Raw genomic sequence first — 20965 nt, 5'->3', positions numbered from 1 at the left:
TAAATATGTCCCTAATTTATTCGAATGCACACACTGTCTGCTAGTACAATGAAGAAAATTATGTTATATCTGATTTGAAAAGTAAAGGACTGCGATATAATCTTGTCATTTAAAAATTACAGGGCCGCGCTATAATTTATTTAAAAGGGAGATACTATTATGTATTTTTGTTAATACTATTGTGTTATCTAATAGGAAAAGCAAAATATTCGTGGATAATCTAGATATCTGTATTCAAGTCAACGTGACTTCATTGACGTCTTAGCACTCCATATTTTTGGTTTTCTCTTGTGGTGGTCATAATCAGAGACATGTCAAGGGTAGACACGTAATACTCACCAAAAAAGCGTAACGCGGAAACAGCATGGAAACAGTCGATCGCTGGTCTATCTCTCTTTTAATCAAGCGACCCCGCGCATGTGACCGACAAAGATGGCTAGACCACTCAATCCTATGTCGGCGTTACACCTCGATGCATTGAGCGGCATATGACTAGCCTAATCTACCGTGTATAATATCTGGCCATAATCTTCTAATCCATTTTAAATGGGTAAGTTCTTCTTCTTTTTAAACCAAGTGTCTAGGCAGCCGAGTCGTATTCCACTGTGAATAATCTGTCGGATCGATGGTTAAAAGCCTGGTCAGAAAACAAAAATACTAAGATAGTACCTAGTTAAAATCTAAATAGATCTGCTCTTGATAAACTAGAATACACTGGTATATCGATAGACCTATTAGTCCGTTCTTTAACGGTAAAATATTGCAAAACCTCTAAATTTTAAAGAACCGGTTGGATTGACATGAAATTTGGCATACACATAGCTAACAAGTCAAAGAAAAAAAGTGATATTGTGCCGATATGTGCTTTTGCCCTGGGGGTGGTTTTCACCCCCGCTTGGGGGTGAAGAAATATTCGTCCAAGGAAAGTCAGGAAATGGATAAACTGGCTAATTTTAAGTAACTTTTGTTCTATAGAGTTTTTTCACTAAGTCAATACTTTTCGAGTTATTTGGCAGTGAATATGTTCATTTTTTCAACAAAATATCCCACGCTTTTAGACGGTTTTTCGCAAATAACTCAAATAGTAAGTATTTTGTCGAAAAAAATAATTCTTAGCAAAAATATAGCCTGTAAAATTTAAAAAAAAAATGGTGAATATATCACGTCTCTACACCTAGTAGAAGCAGAGTTATACTTTATAAGCAGAATACTTTAATGTGAAATAACCAAAAATGAAGCACATTTCGGGGAAAACTCATTACAACTTAGTTAAAGTGTTGAAAAAAGCTTCATTTTTGTTTTATAAAAAAAATTCTAGCATCAAAATTAAACAAGTTACGCTCAAAATAAAGTTAGTCCCTTTTGGTTTTGAAAAAAAAATCGAGAAAATCACCCCCTAATTAGTATCTTAAATGAACTTAATCGTTACGACTTCACAAGTTTCTTGACTCGTGTATATATTGTTTATATGATCTGTAAGTTTAATCAGTTCAAAGTCCTTATTATTGAAAGGGATGTAGTTAAAATGGGTTGAACGAGTCACTGATCACGAATGTATGCAAATTTAGAAACACCAAATCTCAATAAATTTTTGTCTAACAGGAAAACAAAAAATATATGATATTCAGAAAAGCAAATATGACTTTTTTTGTTTTTCGAGATTTTTGGTATCTCTAACAATTTTTAAGTTATTTTGAAAAAAACATATTTTTCAAAATTTAAATTTTTAAAAATTTTACTTTGAAACCAAATTTTTTCAAAAATAAGCACTTTAAATCGATGAAACTTGCAGATGATATAAACACAACATAAGTAAAATAATTTGTGGAGCGGTAACGATTAATTTCATTTAAGTTGCTAACTAGGGGGTGGTCTTCCCGATTTTTTTTTGCAAAAACAAAAGGGACCAACTTTATTTTGAGCGTAACTAGCTCAAATAAAGCTTTTTTTAAACACTTTAAAAAAGTTATAATGGGTTTTTCCCAAAAAGTGCTTAATTTTTTGGATATTTCACGTCGAAATATTCTATTTGAAATTTGGTGAATATGAATCTATTTTTCATTGGCTATAACTCTGGTTCTACGAGATCCAGAGACTAACGCGTACACCATTTTTTAAAATTTTTTATAGGCTATATTTTTGATAAGAACGTTTTTTTCGACAAAATACTTACTTTTTGAGTTATTTGCGTAAAACCGTCTAAAAATGTGGTTATTTTGTTGAAAAATGAACATATTCACTCGCAAATAACTCGAAAAGTGTTGACTTGGCGAAAAAGCTCTATAGAACAAAAGTTACTTTTTCGACATATATTTTTTTACCCCCAAGAGGGGGTGAAAGTCACCCCCAGGACAAAAGCACACATCGGCACAATATCACTTTTTTTCTTTGACATGTAAGCTATACGTATGCCAAATTTCATGTCAATCCAAGCGGTTCTTTAAAATTTAGAGCAAAAACCGTGAAAGAATGGACTATATGAATAATCAGCATGGCAAGAGATGTGAGCTTGCGGCTCGGTGTTACTCTCATATGGATCCCTGCTGGGAGAGTGGGCATGCTTAAAAAACTAAAATATAGATAGAGATTTTTTCTGATGTTTTTATCATTTGCCTTGTGGTTTTTTGAATATCCTTTTGGTGTTGCTGTTAGTATTAGATACAAAACATAAAACAAAATCCAATGAATAGTCACCCTCTCTCTTGTCGTTTGTCCATTGCTGAAGATCGTGATTCCCTCCAATACTCCAAACAATTTTTTTTCCATTGGTCTCTATTGAGAATACAAAAATGCAATCGCCAATCTTATCTTTATTTTTTAAGAGATATGTCTTTCCAAACTTTAGTTAGGCGACTCATCGCATTTTTTGCCATACCAATACGTCTTCGCAGTTACTATAGTTAGTTATACTAAAACTTTAATGATTTCCAACTCAACTCTTCGCAGATAGTATTTCTTATTCATTTGCTTCTATAAGTATAGTATCATTAACAGAAATCTTAAATTTAGTGCAGTCACTGAAGGTGGATATGAGCTATTACCTCCGATTCCGTTGAACCTCCATCGATTTGCATGAAAATTGGTGACTGGTTAGACGAAATCTTAAGGAACAAAGGTGACATGGTAAAATAACCCCCTAATTCGATAGAGGGACAAATTCTAAGCAAAATTTGTTATATAAAGTTATTAAAATAAATCAAAATTTTTTGAGTTATTAAAGATCAAAGATTTTAATTTTTCGTGAGAAAAATGCATGTTTTTAACCGATTTTTCATAAATAACTCAAAAACTATAAGTTTTTACAAAAAAGTTATTATTACCAAAATGAAGCTAATAAAAAATGAAATAAAAGCTTTACTATAAAATCCTTTTAATGGTAACTAAAAGTAAGTTGTAGGTAATTGAATGTATATTTTTTTCGGCGAGTACCCAAATCTAAGTATTCAAGCTTAAATTACGGGAAATAATGCATTTTAGAACATAAACTTATTAAACATTTGTCAAAGTACTTAGAAATATCTATCAAATAAGATCTCGAACAAGTTAATAGCATTAAAATTTATGCACCAAAATTTTTTCAAAATTTAGCTTTTAAAAAATTTTCCAACAAAAGTTATCGTTTTTTTAGAAACTCCGTTAATTTTTACGATATCTTGTATGTCTAAAAACCATTTGAAAGATAATTCCAGAGGCTATTAAACCACGTTGATATTTAATCTTTTAAACCCTGTACTTTTTTAAAAATCAAAGGTTAAATGGCCCCGGTTATATTGTACTCGCAGCAAAATAAGTTTTAAACGTTTCTATCTCGGTTATTTTCACCCCAATGAAATAGTAAAAAAAGTAAAATATTTCATACAGAAAAAACTAAAATTTGGTTATATATCATATTTAAGTATATTGAGTATTTTTTGAGTTATTATCAGAAGGAAATGAAAATTACGATGATTTTAAAAATTCTGATTTTTTTAAATTACATCTTTTTTTCAAAAATATGCATTCTAAACCGATCAAAATTGTTGAAATTATTACTTATGCTAATATAAAGAATTTCTTGTAAGGACTATTACAAAATTTAATTTTTGTGGAAATAGCGTATGTTTTATTTTTAACTTTTTCCTAAAAAAATCGAAAGGGTTCTCTTATTTTCATCATAACTTGCTTAATTTTGATTCTATTAACTCCTTCTGGAGCTCATTTGATAGGTATTTTGAGGAACTTTGACAAGTGTATAGCAGATATATTTTATAAAATTCATCGTTTTCTCGATATTTAGGCTTGAATACTGAGATTTGAGTACTCGTCGAAAAAAATATACATTCAATTAAGTACCCATAACTCACTTTTAATTTAACAATAGTGTAATTGTTTAAGTGAGGAGTGTATTCAATATTTTATTATCTTTAATTTTGATAATAATAACTTTTTTGTAAAAGTTTATAGTTTTTGAGTTATACGTGAAAACCAGCTTTAAAACATGCACTTTTTTACGAAAAAATAAAATATTTGATCTTTAATAACTCAAAAAGTATTGATTTATTTTAATAACTTTATATAACAAATTTTGCTTAGAATTTGTCTCTCTATCGATTTATGATATTATTTTTAATAAAATAATTTTTACCCTCGAGAAGGGGTGGCATCCACCCCCAGGGTAAAAGCGCATATTGGCATCATGTCACCTTTGTTCCTTGAGGTATCCTCTAACTACTTATCAATTGTCATGAAAATCGATGAAGGTTCAACGAAATCGGAGGTGAAAAGCTTGTTACTGCACTAATTGGAGATTTGTTTTTCAGAGTTAGTCCATCGACCCATTCTTCTAAAGCCATTCTCATGACATGTTCACCATAAATATTGAATAGGTCAAGTAACAAAACGCATGCTTGTCTAAGGGAGCGTTCAAGTATTACATAACGCGGTTTTTGAAGATTTTTAACCCCCCCCCCCCCTACGTAACGCACTCTTATGGGAGGTTACTTATTGCGTAATGCAATTTTTGAAGATTTTTGACCCCCCTCCCAACCTGCGTTACGTAATACTTCTGATTAAAGGCAAGCGTCCACAGACCCGCATCGTACGCTTCGGACGCATCGAACGCAACGGATTTTAGTTTGCCTTGTACAGAAACTTATATGTAACCGCGTCCACTGATCCGCATCGTACGGATCGCATTATCGATTGTCAAACTAAAATCCGTTGCGTACGATGCGTACGATGCGGGTCTGTGGACGCTTGATTTTAGTCGTACTTTTACCACATTGAATTGGTAAAGATATTTAATAAGAGTAACCAGTCAGATCAGTACATCCATCATCATCATTATCATCATCATTCAAATCGGATCTATTCACTGCTGAATATAGCTCTCCCTCAGTCTTTTTCCATCTCTATTAAAACTGACCAAACATTTTATTTTTTTTCAATTTGATTTTTTGTCGTTTTTTACTTTCGGTTTATTTTCAGGTAAATCCTCAATATATTTGTTTCACATTAAGACCTCAATGTCACAATGTATTGTCCTTGTCCAAAAATATAAATTTTCTTCGTTTTTGCTTTGCTTTCCTGCTAACTTCTTTATTTTCCAGTACAATGTTGTACTTTTCTTATAACTTTTCAGTAGTAGTTCGACCGCCGTTGAGTGAACACGTATGTTGACCTGCTGTGTTACTGTTAATTAACCAAGTGTTGTTAATATATTATTATTCGAACTTTTTCAATCTTCTTCTAAAAAAGTTAAAAGTATCTACTAAATTTTCACTTAATTTTTTCTTTTTCGACAATCAGCATCGTTTCCTTGTAAAATATGCCATTAACCAGGGAACAGCAACTTGAAATAAGAAGTGCGGCCGACGTATCTATTAAACAACTTTGTCAAGATCAAACTTTTATTAAATCCATCGTCGATAGTGTTTCTGCTGGTATAGTGCAAATTTTAAATAGCAAACTTGATGTTTATGAGAAAAAGATCGACGACCTAAAAACTGAAATAACAAAAATAAAAACTGACCACGAAGTCGAAATACAGACAATTAAGGCAAGCCTAATTGACTTAAACAAAAAAGGGGATTCCTTCGATATGATAAAAATAACGACAGAGTTGAACCAAATTAAAAGAAAAGAAAGTAATATTTTAATATTTGGTGTTCCTGAAACTGAAATTCATTTGCAAGCTTATATTGAAAATATGTTTACAGCTATATCAATGAATCGAAATCCGCAATTAAATGGTTTACATGTTTCCCGTTTAGTTCTACAACCGTCAGCCAACTCAAATAAATGTCGTCCAATTAAAGTTACGTTTCCGAATAGTAATCAAGTGACTAATTTTTTAAAGCTAAATCCCAAACTCAAATCATTAGACTGTTATAAGAATATATATATGAGGTCAGATCAAACTGTTATGCAACGTGAGTATATCTACTTCAAAAATCAAAAAGGAACTTAGCGATCGTTTGGCAGCAGGTGAAAAAAATTTGATTATAAAATACAAAAATAATCTACCATTTATTGTCTCAAAAAACCTGTAGTATCATCCACTGGATCACCGAAAAATAATGACAACCTTTTTGTATACTATCAAAACTGTCGCGGTCTAAATTCGAAAACAACTATATTTTTTCAAAATGTCCTAATATCACAATATCACATTATTGCAATCACAGAATCTTGGCTTCGGGATGGAGTACGCAGTAGTGAACTATTTCCTGAAGACACCTACACAGTTTATCGTAAAGATAGAAGTTTTGGCAAGTTTGGAGGAGGAGTGATTTTTGCTGTAAATAATAACGTGTGTCATTCAGAACAACATAGTGTAGTGTTTCCTATAGAAAAAATTGATGTTTTATGTGTTAAAGTTTTCAAAACCAATATCAAACCAATCTTCTTTATAACAGTTTATATTCCACCTAACGTGACATTTAGTGAGTATTCTGATTTTTTTGACTATATTGAAACTTTCCATGAAACTCATGAGGTCGTTTTGATTGGAGATTTTAATTTAACAGATCTTGCGGCATATTATGTTAATAATAGTCAAATAACTCCTTTAATTAATAGATTTGTTCAACTATTAAACTATACAGATTCTGTACAATGTAACAAAATAAAAAATATACATGGAAAGATATTAGATTTGATTGTAACACCGTCAGTTTTTAGTTGCGAAGTTACACCTGAAGTCAATGCCTTAGTTCCTATTGATTATCATCATCCTGCTTTAACTTGTTATTTTCCGTATGAAGTCAAAGAAGATGAATATTTTGTTCCGAATCAGAAACGTCTTAATTTTAGAAAATATAACGTAAATAAATTTAACAAACTTTTAACCGAAATGGACTGGAGTCATTTAAAACATTTTTCAGATGTAGATTCTGCTGTAGATTCGTTTAGTTTGTCTCTCCAAGAAATTATAGATAAATGTGTTCCACTTAGTTCAACTAGATCTCAAAAATATCCAGCATGGTTTACATCTGAAATAATCGCCAAAGTTAAACGTAAACATCATTATCTGAGAATGTATAGACGAAGTAAATATTGTTTTTACCTCCAACGAGCTAAAGATCTCAGGAGAACTATTAAATTAGAAATACAACTAGAATATAAAAAATTTATTGAAAGATCCCAAAATTCTTTTAAGTCAGATGCGAGACAATTTTGGAACTTTGTTAATGCCAAAAATAATAAATCACGGATACCTGGTCTGATGAAATACGGTAGTAATAAGTTTACCACGAGTCAAGATATAGTAAACGCATTTGCAAACTTCTTTAAGAGTGTTTATATTTCTGATAGTAATAGCTCTCCTTCTGTTACATCTTATTTTAATTATAATCCAAGTTCTTACTTTAATATCGGTAAAATTACCAGTAACGATATTATAGAAGGTGCAAAGAAATTAAAAAATAAATTTTCCTGCGGTCCTGATAATTTTCCTGTTTCGATACTTAAATGTCACGTCGAGTCATTCATAGAACCACTTGTTGTAATTTTTAACCTCATTCTTAAGACAACAGCATTTCCAGCTGCGTGGAAAAATACAAGAGTTTGTCCTATTTTTAAATCAGGTTCAAACTCTGATATATCTAACTATCGACCTATCGCTCTTATATCAGCATTCTCTAAATTGTTCGAAATTATCTTGACAGATTACTTGTATGCTCATGTGCGTTGTTTGATTACCAGCAGTCAACATGGTTTTGTGAAAGCTCGGAGTACGGCAACAAATCTTTGTATATTTACAGAATATGTTTCGTCAGCTTTAGATTCAAGACAACAGGTGGACGTCATATACACTGATTTCAGTAAAGCATTTGACCGAGTCTCACACAATAAATTGCTAACAAAATTCGATCAGTTTGGAATTTCCAATAACTTTCAAATATTACTGAAATCATATTTAACTGATAGGAGTTTGTTCGTAGAATATCAAGGCTTTCGATCTTTTCGTTTTGTTGCCACGTCTGGAGTACCTCAGGGGTCAAATCTGGGTCCCTTATTATTTCTCCTTTTTGTTAATGATATCTGCTCCATCGTAGACTCTGAAACACTGTTGTACGCGGACGATATGAAAATATTTCGCAAAATTAACCATATTTCCGACTGCGTTAAACTTCAACAGGATATCTCTGCCATTAATGAATGGTGTTTCGATAATCAACTATCCTTAAATATAAAGAAATGTAAAGTAATGTCCTATACCCGAAAGATCAATAACATACATTTCGATTATAAGGTCAACAACATTTTACTGTCTTTTAGCTCAGAGTTTAAAGATCTTGGTGTTATATTTGACAGTAAATTAACATTCTCAACTCATATTAATACCGTGGTCTCTAAAGCAACCAAATCTTTAGGATATATTATTAGAAGCTGCAGAGATGTAACGTCTGTGGAAGCTTTGCGTAGTTTATATTTTGGACTAGTTAGTAGTAAACTTAATTACTGCAGCGTGGTATGGAATCCTAATCATGCAGAACTTGTCTCTAATCTTGAATCTGTTCAAAAAAGATTCTTAAGATATTGTTACCTCAAAAAATATAACAGATATCCGGTTAGAGGCTATAGCTATAATTTACTCCTTTCTGAGTTTGGATTCCATTCACTGCGTAAGCAGCGTGAAATAAACGGCCTAATATTCATCTTCAAAATTGTCAATTGCCTAATTAATAGCGATGTTTTGCTTAGTCTTGTAGACTTTAATGTACCACGAGCTGTGTCACGTTCAGGTGTAACTTTTCATATTTCGGTGCCTAATTCGCAACATAATTTCTATTGTCCGATAAAAAGTATGTGCAGAAGTGTCAATAACTTAAGATCTGTGGACATTTTTTTTCTTAGTTTTAACATCTTTAAACGCGAAATACGCAATAGCTTATCGAATTGATGCCATGTTATTTTTCTTTATTAAGGTCTTTGTTTATTATTGTGTATGTGCATTAACAACAGAAACATTTTTGGTTATTCTTTATTTTATTTTATATTTTGTCATCAAGTGTTCAGTCAATGTATGTAGTTTTCTTATGTACACCTTTATGGGTTTATACCTGGTGGATGTATATTTCAATAAATAAATATATAAATAAATAAATAAATAAATAACTGTTCTATTTATTTTCGTTTGTTTGTAAACCATATCTTTTTGGCGTTTATAATTTTCTTATTGATTTCGATTTTGATTCATTAGTCATTTTTACTTCTATTTTTGTGTTGGTATATTGTGTTGTGTTGTTTTGCCTTTCCTGCTGCCATCCACCTACCTCTTGGCAGTTTGAACATTTAATTTAAGGCAAAATCAACGGTTATTTATCAAATAAACATTTTATTTCAGTTTTCTGTCAATTAGTTTAATTTAAAAAAATTTTGGAAACCTTGTATAATGTTAAAGTTTATATTATTGAATAGAGAATTGAATTACCTTTCAAATGAGCTAGCACACGACCCCTATTCTTATTTAAAAAAATTTATCGATTACGTCATCACGCCCAGACGGATGACGTCACTATAAGTGACGTATTCATGACGTTATAGAGTATGATATAAAAATACAGAGTGTTCCAACGAAAATTTGACCCCCACCCCAGTAACTCAGAAACCAAGAGTTTTTTCAGAATTAAAAAAAACATGTCAATTTGTATTGAGGGAGGACGAATTTTCATGCAAAATTCGTCCTCCTTTCCCTGCCCCGCATCAGCCCCACAGTTTTTTTTAAATAGCAAGTGTAGTCGAGTGGCACATCATTTGAAAGGTATTTGTTTTGTCTACAGGACCCTCCAATTTTTTTTTAATTTGCGGAATAACCTTAAAGAGAATTTTGGATTTAACTAATTTATAATAAATTTGTTAAGTCCAAAATTATCTTCAAACTTATTACGTAAATTAAAAAAATAGAGCGTTGTTTAGAGAAAAAAATTACCTTTCAAATGATGTACCACTTGACTACACTTGCTATTTAAAAAAAAAGTGGGGGTCGATGCGGGGCAGTAGGGGGTTACATTTAAGGGCATGAATTTTGCATGAAAATTCGTCCCCATCCATTAAAAATGCGGGGCAGTAGGGAGTTACATTTAAGAGCATGAATTTTGCATGAAAATTCGTCCCCATCCTTTAAAATTTGACGTGTTTTTTTAAATTTTGAAGAAGCTCTTGGTTTCTGAGTTTCTGAGGGGGTCAAATTTTCGTTGGAACAGACTGTATATTATAATGCCAAAAACTCATAATTTAAAAATAAAAATTGACCTGTTTCTGGATTTACTTCCAAAATCGCTCATTCGCGAAATAATAAATTTATTCCATTTGGCTTTGACACACTGTAGGTATGTAAATTCATATACATATGAAGTTATTATATAGTTATTATACATAGTTATTACTAACATTTCCATGCCTTTAAATTCCATAGACTTTCCAAGCCACTGTATCCTTTTAAAAGGGCCAACAATCCGAAACTGAAAACCGTGTGTTATCTGTATCTGTCCCGCATTTGGGGTTTGTCTGAGGCCAAATAGTAACAAAATACCTTCTGCATTAAAGCGACCACAGTACCGTAGAGAGATCAACGATACGATTGTCATTGTTGTGTCTTCTTTATAACAGGGTGTTATTTCGACAACTATTGTCACCTCACACCGTTCTAATTGATGTACAAACTAAATGTTGGAACTATCGGTCCTAACCATCTCTTGTGATTTTAAAGCAGACGGTTTTAAGCTAGAAAAAATTATAACGAGATATAACCATGTAGGTACCATAAAGAGAGCTAATTGACCAGAGTCCTTACAAATTCATGTCTAGAATTAATGATGTTCATCATTGATGCCTTTTTTTCTTTTAGAAAAAAGAATAAGGTGGTAGAAGGTTTGATTACTGCTAAATTCTTCTTTAAAGTGCCCTCTCCTCAATCAAGATTGGCTACTACAATTGCAAACTCGTGTCTGTCCATTGTCCATTGGATGTTTCTTGACCACGATAGTCTTTTCCTTTGGTACTTATTATTTCTTAGTATGTGGCCTAGGTATAATGGTTTTCTAATTTTCATGGCGTTGAAAAGTTCTCGTTCTTTGCCTATTTGAGGTATGCGATGTCCATGAAATTTTAAGGATTCTCCGGTAGATCCACATTTTAATGGCCTCCAATTTATTTACGGTTAATGTTTTCAGGGTCTACGTTTCAACTACATAAAGTGTCGACCACAGACGTAACATTCTGATAAACGTAGTTGAATTTCGAATTTTATTCGTTTATTCGAGGATCACATAGCAGTCTTTTGATTTTTTCCAAAGATTTTCTGGCCTGTTGCCTGTTCTATTCTTGATCATATTTCTAGATCAGGATTTAGGGATAACAATAACAGATGGAAGACGACTTCTACGGAACACAAAAAGAAGTATGGAGAATGATCAGAGGGCAAAGAAAGGAGATGAACGAATTAATAAAAGCGAAACACATTCAGAAGAAAACATGTGCAGATTACATCCGATCTCTATTTGCTAAAGGCGACGATAATGAACCACCAACACCTGAAGTTACAACAATCGATGAAATAAACATCGAGGAGGGAGAGGTAAAGGAAGCATTAAGAAAATTAAAAAATAGAAAATCTCCAGGAGAGGACATAATATCGAACGAACTCCTAAAGTACGGAGGACAAGATCTAACTAAACAACTATTAAAACTAATACAAAAAATAATAGAACAAGAATACCACAAGAATGGAGATCAAGCATCCTAATAAATCTTTCAAAAAAGGAGACAAATCGGACCCGGAGAATTAAAGAGGAATTAACTTATTAAACGCAACATTAAAATTAACAATCAAAGTGATAACAAACAAATTGAATGAAATTATAACATTAGCAGAAGAACAACAAGGTTTTAGGTCGGGAAGGTCATGCACTGACGCTATATTTATAATGAGGCAAGTTCAAGAGAAATCGTTGGAATACAACAAACCGGCATATTTATGTTTCGTGGACCTTAAGAGTGCATTTGACAGGGTCACATTAAAGGACGTTATCCATTTGTTATACTAGAGAGAGGTACCTCTAGGAATAATTAAAACGATCGAAAACATCTACCAGAAAAACACAATAAAAGTAAAAGTGGACGATGAATTAACTGATCCAATTTAAGCTTTCAATTGGATAAGACAGGGGGATTCCTATAGTCCTTTATTGTTCAACCTGATCATGGACGAAATAATAAAAAAAGTAAGAACTAAAAAAGGATACCAAATGGGAGAAAAACAACTTAAAATAATCTGCTATGCGGATGATGCAATGATTAGTATTCTAATCAATATCTCAAAGTGAAGATAATTTACAACGTATGCTGCACCAATTCAACATAATGGCCAGAAAATTTAACATGTTAATTTCCGCACAAAAGACAAAATGCATGGTTATAACAGCAGATCCAATAAGACGTAAATTGGTGCTGGAAGGTCAGATAATAGAACAAGTGATGGAGTTTAAATACCTAGGCATCACACTATCTAGCTACGGAAGGCTCGAAACAGAAGTGGAAGATCAAGTGAATAGAGCAAACAGAGCCGCAGGTTGCCTGAATGACACAATATGGAGAAATAAAAATATCGGAAAAGAAATGAAAGGCAGGGTTTACAAAGCAGTCATCAGACCAATAATGACATACGCGGCAGAAACACGACCCGACACAGAGAGGACAAAAAGATTGCTCGAAACAGCGGAGATGAAAACCCTTCGAAACATCGATGGTAAGACTGGTAAGATGGGACAGAGCTAGAAGTACAGATATACGACGGAGATGCAAGGTGGATAACATTAATAACTGGGTAAGAAACAGAAGAATAGACTGGAATGACCACATAAGCCGAATGGCAACAAACAGGATAGTCAGGACAGCGGGAGACGGTTCCCCAATAGGAAGACGATCAGTGGAAAGACCACGAAAACGATGGAACGACATCTTACTAGAGGCACATTGAAAAAACAGACAGAGTCATGTCTATACAAAAAGAAGAAGAAGAAGAAGAAGAAGAAGAAGAAGAAGATTTAGGGTACTATCTATCCAACATCCCAGTTACTTATTGACCTGTTCTAAAATGTGCTCGTTTATTTTGCAAAGTTGAGTTACATTCTGGTTTTTTCGGATTGACATAACTTTGGTTTTCTTAATGTTAATTTTTATGTCGAATTGCTCACAGACTCAGTTATTCCTGCCGATGAGTCATTGTAGTGCCAAGTCGAAATCCGCAATCAACACCGTATCATCGGCGTATCTGATGCTGTTGATGGTTACGCCATTCACCTTGACTTCATCCTTGGAATCCTCCAGTGCCTCTTTTTAAATAGAAATTCGAAATAAAGATTAAATAGCAGGGGTGAGGGGTGACAAAAAACATCATTGTCTAACTCCCCTCCTAATTTCTACCTCTGCGGACGTGGAACATTCGATCCCAATTCTGGCGTTTTGGTTCCAGTACTAAGTTTTTCAGTAGTTTGATGTCTGATGTCTTTCTCATCTAAACCGACTTCTTGTAATCGTTCTAATAGTAGATCGTGTCTTACTCTGTCAAATGCTTTTTCGAAGTCTATGAAGCATAAAATATATATTTCTGTTAACCGTAGCATTATAGGGCCAGAACTAGTAAACTGAGCAGGGTTTCTCTTGTTCCCATGCCGGCTCTGAAACCATACTGATCATCTCCGATGATTGTTTCGCACTTTTTATAGATTCGGTTATGTACGACTTTAGGACTTTCACTGCGTGTCTCATTGGGCTTGGATATAAGGCGATTGAATAAAAAGAAGCGGAATAGTGGGTCGCTGACGCCTCGCATCGTCGCAGTCTAGTCCAGCTTAGATTCTTTAAGGCACGTACCCACTATGTTCGTGAACTTCTTGTGCCCCGCGCTCCCAGCAACTGCTCCAATGGATAGAACATGGGCTCCTATACATATAAACCGCCACCGGTTGGAGCGCTGATTGGAGCACCGTTACATGCTGCGGGAGCGCGAACGTATCCCCTATGTGCAGCAACTGGAGGAGCGCAGAGCGCAAGAGGCAGCGTGAACATAATGGATACATGCCTTTACATTGTTTTTAATCTTCACGAATGCATTTGGAAGTCGCGGACGATGCGCAGTCCTGACAAGTACTCGATTCACAGCCCCGGCGCATATTGAACCTAAGCGAGTCACAACCTGCGCCGGTGGGACGAGTGACCTGTACGTACATTCTAGCGTGCCGCATATTGAACACAAGCTAACCCGACCGTCGGCTGTTGCCGTAACGAATAGAGACGGGCAAAATAAGTGCAAACGTGTAACGGTTACTATTGATACCGGTTCTCAGTGGTACTGAGTACAAATACTGATTACAAAATACTGATGTAACTGATCCTTGTACTGAATTGAGTAGGCAACTAAAAAACGGTAGTTCCGTACATGTAACTAGTAACGTTTTAAAAATATCTTACACGTCCCTAGTAGTCGTAGCGGTATGACTTTCGAAAACATCGAATTTGATCAAAAGCGGGTGCATAAAAAGATATCTTACACACTGAGTATTCTATTTCTACATACCTATAAAATAACAAGCATAAGTTAAACACTGCATTGATTGTGATTGCAAAAACGGTTCGCATGTTTTAAATAAGATTTTTGCTGATTATGTTTTTGCTAAAATATTAAATAACACAAAAAATACAATTCACAACCATCATTTAATTTTTAACGATAAACAAAAATCTAATAGCGGCTTCCCACGATCGGCAATATTGCGGACGGACACAGACCCGCTCGCACCACGCACCGTGGGAAGCGTATCGTCCGTGGTAGCAAAGACGCGTCTGTGCTGGTCCGTACTAGTCCGTAGTAACTACGGCTTCTCAAGATCGGCAATATCGCCAACAGACGCGGACCGGCTCGCACTACGCACCATGGGAAGTGGTCGTCTGTGATAGCACAGACACGTCTGTGGTGATCCGTCGAAAGTCGGTACAGATCAAAGGTGCGTTAATGGCCCGTGTGGACGCTGTCATGATTTTTTAAAACGTGAAACGCCAGTTTTTTTTATAAATTGATAATTTAACACATTTTGATAAAAATAACATAAATAATATGTATAATTATTGATTTGAATCATAATATAATACATTTCTTCTTAGTAGCTACTAATAAAAATTTAATAACTCTTTTCATGAATATTATTGCATTAATAATTCTGATTTATGAGTAACAACCAAACATTCGAAACAATAAAAATTTTTACAAGCACTACATTTGTAGCGAGTTTGTGAAGATTTAGCTTGGGTATATTATTATTATGAATATCATTAGCTTTGAATAAAGATTTTCATGGAATGTCCATATTACACATTTCACACCATAATAATATGCTATTAACGAAAACATTGAAAGTGATAAGAAACGTGAGAAATGCAATGTAATCAATAGCCAAATTACAAATTAAATGAGTCACATACATAGAATCCGAAATTCATGATACCGTCCGTTTTCGCTATCCAGCTTCACTGATATTTTTCGCGTCACTGTTTTAACGGACGACAAGGCATTGATTGGCAAGTTAAAGAAATTGTTCATTTGCTGACACCAGCAGTTGTATTTAGTGTTGCTAAAGTGTGTTGAGTTGTTATTAGAATTTTTTTTGCTAAAAAATGGAATGGACCAACGAATTAATTTTTGATTTTTTAAATCTGTACCAAAATGAACCCACTTTGTGGAAATCGACGCGACGGCACCAGACCATAAAAATAGGAACGATACATACGATGCATGGAGCCGCATCAAAAGCCAATTAAAGGATGGCACTGTTTCGATAAAAGATTTAAAAAAGAAGAGGGACAATTTAATGTCGACCTTCTTCTTAAAGTTCCATCTCCTAGCGGAGGTTGGATATCATAATGGCTATGGTCACTTTGTTGGCTGCTGCTCTGAACAGTTGTAATGAACTACAGTTAAACCATTCTCTAAGGTTCCTCAGCCAGGAGATGCGTCTTTTTCCTATGCTTTTTCTTCCTTGGATCCTTCCTTGCATAATAACTCTCAGCAGCTCATATTTCTCTCCTCTAGTAATGTGACCCAAATATTCTAGTTTTCTTGTTTTTATACTGTTAATAATTTCTAACTCCTTATTTAAACGTCGTAGCACTTCAACATTGGTAATCCTTTGATCCCACTGAATTTTCAACATTCTTCTGTAATACCACATTTCGAACGCTTCTATTTTCCTTATGTGTTGCCTTTTCAATGTCCAAGCTTCCATTCTGTATAGTAATATAGAAAATATGTAGCATCTTAGAGCCCTCAATCTGAGAGGCAACTGAAGGTCTTTGTTTGAAAGCAGTGTCTTCATTTTTATAAATGCTTGCCTTGCAGTTTCAATTCGGATTTTAATTTCTTTGCTTTGGTCATTTTTGTCATCAACCCAGGTTCCCAGATATTTGTATGTCTTTACTTTTTCTATTTGGGTTTGCTCTAGTATTAACCTTTCATTTTCATGTTGTGTTTTTGAAACAATCATAAATTTAGTTTTTTTCTTGTTTATTTTGAGTCCATATCGAATGCAATAATCGTTAATTCTATTTAACAATTCTTGTAGCGACTCCAGGGTGTCTGCCATTATAACGGTGTCATCAGCGAATCTTATGTTATTTACTATTCTTCCGTTTATAGAGATTCCATCACTTAGTTCCGCTATCGCTTCCTGAAATATGGTACCTCTATGGACCATCTGTCCATAGAGGGACAGATGGTCCCTCTATGGACCTCTATGGACCATAGAGGTCCACTAATGTGGACCCTCTATGGACCTCTATGGACCCCCAATGTCTTATCCCTCCATGGACCTCTAATGTCGACCTATAGAAGGCAAAAAACAAAAGTTAAAGAGTCAATGGGAACTGTTAGTGGGGCTGATGACGTTTACAAGCCTGAGTGGCCCTTTTATGATATCATGGCAAATTTTTTGGATAATGTCTACAGTAGTAAGTAAGATTAAGTAATTTTATTTGCAGTTTATATAAGACTAATATTAAAAGTGACATTCGCCAGTTGAACCTAGCTTCAGCCCGTGAGTAATGACCCGTGAGTAACTTCAGCCCGTGAGTAATGAACTATTACTCACGGGTAAAGTAATGGCTGTTATTATCTATTCAAAAATAGCAAATAATGAGCATATTATTAAACGGTCGTAGAAAAAATACATTATTCCACCGGCGCGTCACAAATAATGTTCATTTGTTAGTTTTTTCCCGTGATGCGAACTTGGGGTGTCGAAACAGAAAATAAATAAGTCAAAGAAAATAAAATTATATGAAGGGCACAGAGGAAAAACCCCGTCAGCCAGAAAAAGTAAATTTCGAGAAAACAACCATTTAAGTTTTTTCAATTCTGGAGGCTAAAAAAAATAAAAAATAAAAAAATTTACGTATAGAAAACATTTTAATTAATTTATTGACAATTTTGTTAATATTTTTGCAGTAAAAAACCAGAGGAAGACCTAACAAACTATTAAAAAACGGTCTGAAGTCAATTCTCGTCAAAAATAAACAATAAACGTGTAGAAAACGGTTTAATTAATTTATTGACAATTTTGTTAATATTTTTGCAGTAAAAAACAAGAGTAAAACCTAACAAACTATTAAAAAAACGGTCTGAAGTCAATTCTCGTCATCATCAATAATTAGGGGGTCGTCAGCGTATTCGTCATCATTTTCTTCCTGTTGAACAGCGTTATTATTTGACTCACGGGGTTCTTCCATACACGCGCCATGACTGACGGGGTTTTCCCCAGTGCCGCATATTTTCTAACGTGGATTTTTAGTAGACCGACGGTGTTTTGTACAAAAGTTAATAAATGTTTAAAAACTATTCGTTTGAAGCCACTCGATAGCGTCATCAGCCCATTTCATGCAAAAATTGACTAACGGGGTTTTTCGCCTGTGCTCTAGTGATGTTGAAAAAGTAACTATTCCTTACAAAGTACTCGTTACTTACGAATACCGAAAGTAACAGTTACTATACAGAGAAACAAATCGTTACTTTGATTACATCTGATTACTTCGTTACTTCGTACCAATCGTATCAGAGCGAGTAACGACTATTGTATCTACTTTGATTACTCTGATTACTTCGTACTTCGTGAACTCAATATGATTACCGGAACTCAATATGATTACCGGAACTCAAATACAAAAATAATCATAGTTATCAAATCATTTTTATCTCTTAAACAGATTGGTGAATGTCGTTGTTATATAGGAGTACCTATACAGACCTACCTACTGAGAAATACGATTCTCGATATGATTACCGGTACTCAAATACAAAAGTAATCATAGTAATCAAATCATTTTTATCATTTAAACAGATCGGTGAAGGTCGTTGTTATATCGGAATACCTATACAAAATACCTACCTACTGAGAAATACGATTCTCGATATGATTACCGGTACTCAAATACAAAAGTAATCATAATAATCAAAGTAACGAATAATATAAATGATTACTTTATACAAAATACCTACCTACTGAGAAATACGATTTTCGATATGATTACCGGTACTCAAATACAAAAGTAACAAAAGTAATCATAGTAATCAAAGTAACGAATACTGTAAATGATTACTTTATACAAAAGTAACGATTTGTAACGAATACTCGAAAGTAACTATAATCAACATCACTACTGTGCTCTTCATATTTATATATACTTATGTAATTTGAACGACTTTTATTGTAATCTGATATCCACCAGTCGTGACCAGACACCTCGTAACGCGACAGTTCGTAACCGACAGTTGGTAACGGACAATTCGTAACAGCGACAGTTCGTAACGGCGACACTCGGTAACAGCGACAGTTCGTAACTAGACAAATTCGTAACGTCCAAATTGAATTATTCTGTTTATTGGAAATAATCAGTAAGGGGATAAACATGTTTAACACATTTTATATTTCGTGTTTCAGAGTACCTATATTAAAAGTCTTTAAACAGAAACACATATTTAAATACATACAAACTTTTAACAAAATTTGCATATACAGTAAAACCTGTGTTACCGGCCACTTGCCAAAAACACAAATTGTAAACTATGCATTTGATCATTATTATGTTGACCTTAACCCGGCATTAGTCGCTAGGTTGGTTCTTACGTGAGTGGTCGCGGGTGAGATGTTGTCTCACAAAGGTACCCAACTTTCGCCTTTTTTTACGAAATATAATTTTCAAAATAGATTTTAAACTTAATAAAGTTATTATTAGCTTTACACAATGTGACTGTTGATGCGCTGTTACAGTTTAACCTAATCTAAAAATGTAGAAATAATATTAATTTTAATATTTCAATATAAATTTCAAATTTGTACTAGTACCATTGTATAACTAGACCATTGTGTGTAGATAAACAATGCTAGTACCTTTATTTTATTGTTATGCAACAGGGTAAGTTCTAAAATTATCTTTGCACGATTCATATTGCAAATACAAAATAAAATAATGCTACAATATAAAATAATGCTAAAAATAATGCTGAATAATATTATACACGGTCTATTCGATTGTAGAGGAAGGATAGTTCCAAGACAAGAAGGAACTAGAGCATGTGTAATTTACCAGGGGAAAAGTTGTGTGCAATATTCTTAAACCGTGAGAGAAAATCTCATATAGCGACCAATGCCGGGTTAAGCAAAGTTGTTGTGCATGACTGAAGGTTGCTGAGTTGGTACGACTAATCTAAGTGTATAGGAGGTTGCCCCCCCCCCCCCCCCACACTACACTCTTTTATTTTTTTTTGGACAAACTGTCTTTTCTTAATTTTATATGATGTATAATCAAAAGATACATGCAACCCTAAACAACCCTTTTTTCTAATAAACAATAGTTTTTTGTGCTGTTTGCGCAAATAATTATTACTTAGGTTGGTCGTATTCACTCAGAAACCTTCCCGGGTTCATGTACAATAACTTTGCTTGAGGTCATCCTATTATGATCAAATGCATAGTTTACGATTCTATAAAGGACATACAAAACTTTTTTATATTGTGTCTTATAAACGTCAAAAACATGGTATTATAAAAATAATTACTTTCCAAATCAAAATGTCAATTTTAAAAACAAAAAAAACTTCCAACGTGGGGAATGGAACCCGGCTTGCCTGGGTGAAAGCCAGGAGCTAGGTATTTTAGGCCATGATGGATGCAAATAAGCCACGGAGATAAATATTTGACACATAGTTGTAGGGTTTTTCCATCTAGTTTCATATTTTATCTTGTTTTGCCTAAAAGCCCCGATTTTGGGCTGGCTGACACATCATTTTTTAACGGAACACCTAACTCAATAAAGAAAAACACCCATGCTAAAATGCTCCGGTCAAATTTTACACTACCTCCCTGACTATTATAAAGCATATCCAAAGTTGGTCCAAAATTTGGTTTTGAACAACGATCTTTTTACAAGTTAATAA

At 33.8% G+C, this 20965-nt stretch overlaps 1 protein-coding gene across 1 annotated transcript; it reads left to right on the top strand.

Moving 5' to 3' along the window:
• The first annotated feature begins 5806 nt into the window (after positions 1-5806).
• Positions 5807-11344, top strand: LOC126891552 (uncharacterized). The gene is made up of 3 exons (XM_050660729.1): positions 5807-6410; positions 6666-8044; positions 11333-11344. Exons 1-3 carry the CDS (start codon positions 5807-5809, stop codon positions 11342-11344), a joined length of 1995 nt encoding a protein of 664 aa, XP_050516686.1.
• Positions 11345-20965: the final 9621 nt, after the last annotated feature.

Source organism: Diabrotica virgifera, chromosome 1 (assembly GCF_917563875.1).
Source record: "Diabrotica virgifera virgifera chromosome 1, PGI_DIABVI_V3a".
NCBI lineage: Eukaryota > Metazoa > Arthropoda > Insecta > Coleoptera > Chrysomelidae > Diabrotica > Diabrotica virgifera.
This window is presented reverse-complemented; position numbering and strand designations above follow the sequence as displayed.

What these genes read in the sequence shown, in the direction of transcription:
- LOC126891552 (XM_050660729.1), top strand. Translation starts at nt 5,807, where the DNA reads ATGCCATTAACCAGGGAACAGCAACTTGAAATAAGAAGTGCGGCCGAC. An exon ending in AGATCAAACTGTTATGCAAC is followed by an intron (nt 6,411 to 6,665) that starts GTGAGTATATCT and finishes TTGCAATCACAG; the next exon opens with AATCTTGGCTTCGGGATGGA.